This window comes from Saccostrea cucullata, unplaced genomic scaffold, assembly GCF_032062105.1.
Source record: "Saccostrea cucullata isolate Sc308-1 unplaced genomic scaffold, CSIRO_AGI_Scuc_v1 ctg18350, whole genome shotgun sequence".
In the NCBI taxonomy this organism is placed as follows: domain Eukaryota; kingdom Metazoa; phylum Mollusca; class Bivalvia; order Ostreida; family Ostreidae; genus Saccostrea; species Saccostrea cuccullata.
In genome coordinates, this window is record NW_026925749.1 from 1 (window position 1) to 10,509 (window position 10,509).

A 10,509-nucleotide genomic window follows, 5' to 3' on the forward strand; every position below is an offset into this window, starting at 1 on the left:
AGTTTTAAATCTTCTCATGATAATTCATTTCTAAGTCAAAAATATTCACAAATAAAACTCTAGAAATTGTTAAAAAGAAATTAAGAAATAAAATATTGTTTCAGTGGTACTTCCGTAATAGGGTTTTGTTTGCACGATACTTCCGGACTCAGGTAATGTAATTTCATGGTACTCCCGAGTTTAAAATTTAAATAAAATACACTAGCTAAAATTGCTAACGCAGTACTTGTTAATTCTTATTTTTGAATTGAACAATTGCGTATCTGTATATAATATACAATTTATTCCAAAACAGTGGGATTGACAAATATCTTTGTATCATGAAAAGACACTTGAATGACCTTCGTACCAGTAAAGCAATTTTCGGCTGTGCACTGCACATTTTTGCCAAGATATGAAATTCTTGATCAGTATAGGTGGTTGTGAGGTTGCAACAGGAGTAGTCCTCCAGTTATAAATCAAATAACTAACAGTCATTGACTATCATATCGCCTAGTAATCATCCGGAGCCTTCATGTCCATACCAAATCCTATCAACTTCCGGTTGACCCAGTTCTGTTTAACGATTTTCATCTTATTGCATGCTGCTAACTTAAAGCCGTGGGTATCTGTAGTAAGCATTTTTATTTTTGATAATCTATTTACAACAAATTTTCATGAGTGAAATTCAAAAGCATTTTATTGTTTTCATTTTTTACAGATTTCTCTAAAGGAACCCCCTGCAGACGCCATACTGTCTGCTTTAGCACGCTCTTTTTACACCAAACGCCGCATACGGTGTAACTTTTTTTTTATGAGTTTTTGATAAGTACAAATATAAAGAACACAGATACAAAGGAAAATTGAATTTTATTCCTTCAAAAATGAATTAGACATGATTTCATTGTTTTCTATGAATTAGTCACATTTTAGTAAACATTGTAGTTTTTTTTATAAGGTTTAACAATAATATGCCTTATTTTTTGTTAAAGTAACATATTTATATATCAAATACATCAAAAACACGTTTTAAACAGTAAAATATAAATTATCTCAGGTGGTGCGTTAGCAATTTTGTCTAGCGTATATCATCCGTTGGTAAATATTTGTTTTTTTTTTTAGCTGATATGTATTTCACATGTAGATTATTATTGTTACTTATATTATTAATTTAACATATCAATAGCAAGGAACAAGACATAGAACATGACGAAAATTTTAAAATACATGTAGCGGTAAAAAAAAAAATACAAGCCTTGAAAATTGAAATTTTCAAACAAAATTGAATGAATGTGTCGTTCCTCAATATGTGATATGCATCAAAGCCAAACTACTTCATTAAAATCAAAAGCACGATTTAATGGGCTCTTCGTATGAATTTCTAGAAAGATATTCTTTAATTCTTATACTTTCCAAGGTCAGTGGCTCGTTCACACATGATAATTTACCTACATCCAACCTCTTATCACGGAACATTAACCAGGAAGTTGTGGAAACGACGTGTTGTTATCCTTGTTAATAAAAAGAAATGTGTTAAGACATAAATAGGCATTTTAACGATGATGCTTACATGGTTGAAATAAATATATATCGCTTTATAATTCATTCTTTAATTTGTCGTTATTGTTACCTTTCAAGACAACACAGAATTGATAAAATAACTCTTCGCTAAAAAGGCATTATACTGAAGATTCTCTAAATATGCTTGTCGTTTAAAATTCCAATTACAGTTGTAATAGCTCTTCAGTTACTCGGCGTCATATTACAAAATCAATCGATCAATTTGATAGTAATTAAGGCATATGGTTTTGAAACTTGCTGTTCGAAATGCCACTTTCTAGTCATGGTAGCTTCAAGTTATAAGGGCTACAAAGTATCAGATCATGTGATATCTTGATAGATAGCGATATGAGGAAGCAATTTCACATTAACATGGAAAAATTATTTGTCCATGCCAGGGGATTGTCGCATGGTGGATTATTCTTTCTAATGTAAAAAATCGAGGTTCTAAATATATGAGAATTTATAATTCAAGATAATTCTTTATCGATTACTCTTTCAGGAAATTGCATTACAAATTTATGTAAAAAAAAATTCTATGGCTCTGCTTGATTACAACTAGAAATCTTATTGGATTCGAACATAAATGAAAAGAAATGTATTCATACAACACGGGATGCATTAGTACATTAATATACATGAACTCTAAACCAACTTTTATTCCCCTGCCAAAAAAATTTGCGACGTTCGCTATAGTCTCGCCACAAACCGGTCCTTTAAGGGTATGTCTCTATTAACAACATAAATTATGCGAAAAGGCTTGATCGCGAAAATTAATCGTTGCAAACATTTTTTATTCCTGGTTAATTGATGAATAAGGTCGTCGCGAATAAATGTTGGTTATCAGTATTCACTTTTCTTTTACCTGTGAATATTATTGAGTGCCTGATTTTAACATTTCATTTCTAATTTTACTTTAATATTTTCACCGAACCCCTTGCATTTTTTGTAGAAAATAATTTTACTTTTTAGATAAATACAATATACGTCATAGATAAGACGATTTGCGAATATGTAACATATACTTACATATTGTACGTTACCTACATCAATTATTTATTCTTATACATATATTGAGTTTGAGAGCAACATCTGTTTTGTCGGACCCAAGAACCAAACTGTCTGCCTGAGTCTTTAGGCGACAAAACGCATTTTTGCCCGAGAACATAGTGAAAAAATGTTTTATTATACCTTTCATTTTAATTTTTTTTTTACAAACATGACTGTATTTTCTTCTTCCATGAGGAAACCTCAGGTCCGTGACTTTGGAAGACCAAAAATGAAATGAAATTTAAGGTCCGCCCATTCAATGATGTGAGCGGTGCAACATCTCACCAAGCGTTTAAACATCTCACTGAGCGGTGCAACATCGATTTTTTTGTAATGCCCGCTAAGTAAAATATTAGAAATGTCAGATTCTTTTGTCTAGATTTGTATAGGAACAAATTTGCAAAGGTTTAACAAAATCAAATATTCATTTCCATCTGAGAAACAATAGAACTTGTAAAAAGAAAAACTAACGAAATAAACCTTGCAATTTGCAAATGGATAAATGGTCAAATTAACAAAATATGACTTTTTATATCACGTGTGGAATCGCCTTTTGCGCATGGATGATAACGTCCAAGTGACTCTTTTAGGCAGCGTCTAGTTTCTTCTTCTTTTTTTTTAAGAAGTTAGATAAGCCCAACCTAAACTCGAGAATTTCATTGAAGCATTGATACACTCGGCTTTCCCTTCATTCCTCCCTAAACAGTCAAGGAACCAACCCACGCACTTATAATTAAGATATGGACAGTTCTCTAACTATTATTCAACAAAATAGTCATTTTTTCAATTGTATACTTAAGTTTTTTAGTTAATCTAGTATTTTCATATTTGTGTCTCTAGTTAATAAAAGTATCTAAGAGCGTTATTTCTACCTCAAAATAAAAATAAACACGTCTCTTTGTTTTGTGGCAATAAATTGTTCGTGTGACGTTAGAAAATAGACAACTTGTGGTGTGTGCTAAGTGAATGCATTTTTCCCACTTATTCAACACACCCTCACACAGTCACCATAAATAAACTCAAGGAAGTATTTCGTGAAAACGTGAAAATGGATAAGGTTGTATATGAATCATTGTCTTTCCCTTACTTTATATTGTTGTTTTTTCTTCAACTTTCTGGATTGCATTTTGGTAGGTACACTTTTCAACTGATGTTTGTTTCAATGTATCCTGTTTTTAACCTCTGTTATAAAAAAAGTGACATGAAAAGTATCGAATAATAGATTTCATACATCTAAGGATAGTGGAAGGTTTGATGATCTCTTTAAGAGAGAAATATTTTTATTGAATTTTTAACACGCAACTTTTGTCTGATATTTATTTAAATGAAAAACTGGGACACAGTCAATGTATGGATTTTTAAAACCATGTGCACCACACCCTTATCTGTATTTTATATGACCTTCATTTATATGATTTTTTTTATATGTTAAAATGAAAAAAAAGCTGACATACTTATTCTTAATGACAGAATTTAAAACCGTGTCTCATATTATTTAAACCAACAATATAATCAAGTGAAAACCATGAAATCAATTTTAATACATTCGAGAGCCATGAAGGACATGGGGATTTTCAAAAATGCATAAATAAGTAAACTGAGTTCTCGAATTATGTAATCCGTTTTTCGGATTGACAATCTCTTATAAGGCATTGCCCATTCGTTATCATAGATTATCAATTCTTTCCCTCAAACTACGAGAGAGCATATCTTTATTCGTATTAACAATTTTACATCACTTATAAATGTAAATATAAGTAATAATTGTCTAGTTTCGTGGATATCCCATCATTGGCAGTCAAACTTTAGAGCAAATCAATCACAGACCCTAAAAATATTAGAGATGGGATGAGGTGCAGTGGAGGTGTTAGTATCCCCTGCCAACCAGTCATAAGCTCCAAGTTCGCCTTTTTATGACAGGGAAATATCAAATATCATTAGATTTTAATATATATATATATATATATATATATATATATATATATATATATATATATATATATATATATATATATATATATATATATATATATATGAAATAAAGAATATATTTACATGCATGGAAAATTAAAATTAAAGACATTTAAGTGTCATTGAAACTACTTTTAAGTCTACAGCCAATCAAGTGAAACTGTTATCTATGGAAAGGAGGGAGGAACAATAAAATTGATTTGCCCATTATCATCGGACATAGATGGACGAACGAGTTGGAGTGGACCACCCTCTTTGAAAACCTACTTTTATGATGAGGAGAAAAACCCTAATTTATCCAGAGGAGAGCGTGTTTCGGTGGTAAGGAACATGGAGACAGGAGGATACGACCTGAAGATAACAGGACTCACCAGAGAAGAGGACGTGGGGCTGTACTCGTGTGTTGTTCACATACAACAACATAAAATTTATCTAAAATTATATTGTAAATATCAAGATTATTATGTTTTTTATTTATTTTATTAGTTCAAAAATAGGAATGTATTTCCTCAGACCTCTTTATACGTTTAAGTTGTTTAAACTCACGCCCTGTGTATTCTAAAAGTGTATTTACTAAACCGGGTTTTTATAGTGCCTCCCTCCAGCATAGACATTGACTCCTACAATGTAAATGGTACCTTAAGAGTCAATGGAACAGAGGGCTCTCCTTCGAATCTATCATGTAAGTCGCCGGGCGGTGATCCTCCAGCCAACGTTTCTTGGTATAAAGGATCTGCATTATTATCTAGTGGTATTAATAAGACAGTATACAGCTTTATTCTTACAAGAGACGATGATCTACAGAACTACACATGCACTGCATACAATCCAGCTTTATCAAAGCCAATGAGAGTAAATGTTGTGATATTCCTAAACTGTAAGTACCATGTACTGAATTTCATTTACCTCAAACATCATCTGAAACATCAAATAGGTACCGTATACAATTGACATTATGACCCATGGGTCGTAGTCTCTGTTCGTGGACGTCCCCGAGGGAATCTACACCCCAGAGCTAAGCACTCCGGTACTATCTTCAAAATACTGAAATATTTTTCATCGCTGTGGTATAACAAAAGGTAAAAATTTAGTTTCAATGAAGGGTTATCTTTCACATGAACAGATCTGACCGTTCCATGTATTTGACTCCAACCTTTGGCATATCTTTTTACAGTTTTTTTTTAAATTCAAATATTTTGGATTTCTGAGGTTTCGTCATTAGCATCGTTGAACAGACATAATATGTCGAAATGAGCATACGATGCATCAAAATTGGTACCGTGTAAGATTAATATCAGTCATTGATTAAGATCAAACATTTTCTCAGTTTATGAAAAAGTTATACATGCTCCTCATTTGCATCAGATAATATCAAAATTTTGAAGCAGTTTAGTATTCAAGTCTTTGAACAATCTCTTGGAATTTTTCCATGTGTACTAATTGTGTCTCTCTTTTCGTAGTCTTACTTTGTATTCACATATAAAATGTGTTCAATTTTTTTACCCCAGAAAATGCGAGTTTACTTTGTTGCCTTTAATTCATCATTCAGATATAATGACGAGGTATAATCAATGATTCTTATTCGATATATCTCAGGAAACTCAAAGACAAAAGTCATCCCAAGAGTGTGACACAAATATATGCTGCATATCAGAATATTCTCTTTACACAAAGCTTTACAATTAATACACTGATTTTAACTCTTTCATTCATTGTCAGTAAGACCGGATATCCCGGAAATTTCTCAGATTCCATTAACAAAGGAGAACACTCAGATAATGGTCACGTGCTCATCCTCTGGGGGACGTCCTCCTGCCTCACTCTGGTGGATATTCCGGGGAACGTACTTAAAATCAACTTACGTTTCCACTATGATCGACCCTTTAACTCAAACTTACACTGTGAAAACAATGTTAAACATTACAGTCAACAAAGAGGACAACGAAAAGAACATAATATGTATGGCAAATAACTCTGTTGTGCCTACTGGACTTCAGTCATCTCAGAGGTTAAAGGTGCAATGTAAGCTGTTAATATTTAAAAAATCAATTACATTTATCATTAGAGACATATTACAAAATGTTTTGATAAAGAGATATGTCTGTCTTTAGTTCTGTTCTAAATTTTTTAAGATCTATTTCGTTTATCACAGATGTACCTAGAATTCGAGTTTTTAAAATTCAAGGCGTACCAGCAGTCAACGAATCAGCGCCCTTTTCAGTGATTTGCTCTGTCGATAGCCCAGGTTTCACAAACATATCCATCTGGAATCAGAATACCAATAAGACTGTCGTCAGCAGTAGTTCCTTTATCAACATCTTGAACTTCACAGAAAAATCAGCTGGATGTTTTTATACAGCGCCGTATATATGTACAGCAAAAAATACTTTAGGGTATACTGCATCGGATCCGATACATATATATATTAACTGTATGTTAACTTATTTTGATAAAAGGATTTACTATAATATAAAATTTCTAAATCAAAAGAAAGAATTTAATTTTAGAATATGAAATAAATTTGAGCTGAAAAACTGCTTGACAATGCACATAATCTATATTAGTCATAATTTCAAGATATTCACAATACAATATTTTAAATGTATTATTTTCATTTGTATACTTACCTACTGAATCATCGGTAAAAATATTGTTGAAATATTTCTAAACTTAAGTTCCTCTGGTTGTTTAAAATAAATTAATTTCGATTGAAGGTGGACCAAGATCCCTGGATGGCTTATACTTTCTACGAGTTGCTGTTCCGGTAAATAACAAGCTAGAAATCTCAGCAAATTATCTCTCATACCCTACTCCATCTTTTCAATGGAGCTTCCGACAAACAAGTACCTCACCGGAAGTTCCTTTGTCCAGTGATTTTCAAACGACCAGCACAAGTGAAAATATTTCTTCATTTACTGTGCATTTGAAAAAGACAAACCTAGAAGAAGAAGAATTTGGTTATTATACTGTGAGGGTAGCCAATGATTATGGATCGTTTATGACAACTTTCTACATTACTCCTGAAGGTAAACTTTCACAATTAATACAATCTAAATCTCCTTAGAAGATTTTTTCCCCGTATTAAATATTGATTTGTCTACCATTTTGTGTTTTTATATTTTATATCATAAACTTCATGAAAAATAGAGAATTGTTTAAAATATTTAGTGTAAATCTATTCAATTGTACAATTCAACTCATCAAAGACTAACGATAAACTTTATCAATTCCTTTTTTTAAGTTGTTCAATAAAACATTCCAATTTTTCATATCTATCGCTATGACCCACATTGACTTAATCAAAATCTACACATACATTTTCTATCCTTTTTCTAATTACTTGTTATATGAGTGCTCGAAATCGATATAGATGTAACACAAAAATACTTTTTATGCATGCACACTAAGCACAAAAATACCAAAACATAAATATTGCATATAATATTTGCATTGTTTGTCTGGGTTATTTATTTCCGCATTTTCTTATATATTTTGTATGCTGCGGGAAATTATTTTACAATTTACTACCTATAATTAGATGTTTCCGTGCAAGATTTGTATAAAGATGAATAAGATTAATAACTTTTCATATTCAGCATTTTAAATAAAGCAATTTTTTTTAAAAATTATTACACTATCGCGTCATGTTGTATCAAATATATATCAGAGACATATTAGCTTTAAATCCAAAGAGTAGAATGTAGAATGGGCTGTCCAACTGAGGTTAGAGTTAAGTAAAATATGTAATTAAAAAAAATCATAAAGGTGAGATTGTCAATAAGTATAAAAGTCTTGTTATAAATGTAAATTTTGCCCTTACAACTATATATACTATTCATTCCAATATTCTACAGGGGACGCCAAATCACAGCAGAGCTCGTGCAAATCTTCTTCAAAAGGTTGTACATATAGTCTTGCAAAATACAGATTAAAAGCTTAGGGTTTCATCATTACACAAATTGTTAATTTTTAAACAACATAGAATTAACCAAAAAAATGTATATAGAATATGTAAATGAATTATTTCTAGTGTCCTCCGCCCTTTTTCCTGCATTGACATCAATCTCCACTGTTTTCTTCGTCGTCTGTGTTGGACTTGTATTTTTTATCATCCTCAATAGGAGATATGATGGAAAAGGCAAGAATACTCTTAATATGTTCAGATTCTAAAACTTTTACGCTTTCAAATGTTTTAATTATTGTATTTATCTATTATTTTCAGATACATGCTGTTTCAAAAGACCTGTGTGAGTCATTCTTTTAAAAAACATGTAATTTGTTTATCATTTTAATATGATCTCACTTTTAACAACATATTTATGTCATTAGAAATGAAGATTACGTAATGCAAGACGTCACAAGGATAGAAGATCATCAATACCAGGACATCGGTGCGGTTAAAAAGGGTAAATTTTATTTCGATAAATGTAGAAATCACTCTAAAACTGTGCTTAAGAAATAAACATTTCCATTAAAATATCAATTCTGATGAAAGCTTAGCAACTCCAGTGATGTGTTAGATCCCATCAATGATGACCAGAAAAAAATCTTAGATAATGCAAACTCGTTTAATTAATTTTAAAATATTCAAAACAAATATACTCAATACTCTTCACAAAAGTTAGCTGTAAGTAAAATAAACAATCGTACTCGCAGATGACTCAATGTTACCTTAAACACACAGTTTTGTCCACCACTTTCATTGACAGTTTGGGAAATTAATTTGTGTCTGTCTTTGACATTGACATACTTTGTCTTTCTGTCTGTACGTACTTTCATATTTCTGTTTGTCTCAAACATTTTCATTTTCTCGCGATTTTTCAAAAAGCCTTTGCATTTTTGCAATAAAATTTTATATTTCGAACTTCAATGGCCTAAGGAAGATCACTATTGAATTTTAATTGATAAGACCTACATAAACTATAAGGACAGTACAAGTAAACTCTTTTTCATTTACGTATAAGCTTGTAATAGCTTAAACACATCATTAGACTCAATCTCTATCTCTACAAAATCCTTATTTAGACAGATCTTACTAATATTCAGCTATTTGGAAATATTGTTTGAATGATAGTTATGCTATTTTACATTAATGCTACATTGTACCTAGTTAATATCAAGGTAACTTTCAGTGCAAACACACACCTCATTCGTTTTCTTTTGCAGATGAATATCTCAAAACGCATTGAAGGTTGACTGATTTTCTGAAGAGCACTGAAGACCATAAAGCATGATTGATTTACAACTAAATACAACTCGGGGACAAAACCATATGTAATATAAGTTGTACTAACTGAACTATGTCCGACAGAAAATACTCTAATTAAAAATAAATAATTTTGAAACTTTCCATACATTGACACAGTCTTGTCCTTATTTTTTTTATTTTTTCAAAAGGTGCAAATTCAGGGATATTTCTTAGTGTAGGGAAATAGTTATTATGTTCCCCAAACGAAGTTGGGGAACATATTGTTTTTACTCTGTTTCTTCTTATTATTATTTTTCTTCTTCTTCTTCTTCTTCCTGGGTACTTTTTTGTCCGGGAACGATCTCGTAAACTATACATCCGACTAAGGTGAAATGTTTTTAGGGTCAGTAGACATGTTATGTAGATTTGCGGAACGAAGGTCATTTTGCGTACACGTGCTTGCAAGAGCGTGCACGTGCAACATGTGAAATGACCGATTTAATTGATATAGGCGTAACTTTTTAAATTTTTGATGAAATGCTTTGAAACTTATAATATAAGGATATATTAGAAGCATAGACAATACGACATGGTCAAAATAGCAAGATCTCACGCGCATGCACGTGCGCTTTGCTCTGATTGGCTGAAACTAAAGTCTCAATATCTTTCTTATTTTTTGACGAAATCCTTTGAAATTTTGAAAATAGCCATGCATAAGGATATCCTACAACAAGACATATAACAATTATCATGAAACACGT

General features: G+C 31.5%; 1 protein-coding gene across 1 annotated transcript; it reads left to right on the forward strand.

Annotated features, from left to right (window-relative positions):
- Positions 1–3,638: 3,638 nt before the first annotated feature.
- Positions 3,639–9,945, forward strand: LOC134269696 (hemicentin-2-like). The gene is made up of 11 exons (XM_062751897.1): positions 3,639–3,719; positions 4,700–5,005; positions 5,153–5,437; positions 6,280–6,582; positions 6,713–6,991; positions 7,275–7,586; positions 8,415–8,459; positions 8,591–8,698; positions 8,783–8,807; positions 8,890–8,966; positions 9,727–9,945. Exons 2-11 carry the CDS (start codon positions 4,891–4,893, stop codon positions 9,747–9,749), a joined length of 1,572 nt encoding a protein of 523 aa, XP_062607881.1. The 5' UTR covers positions 3,639–3,719; positions 4,700–4,890; the 3' UTR covers positions 9,750–9,945.
- Positions 9,946–10,509: the final 564 nt, after the last annotated feature.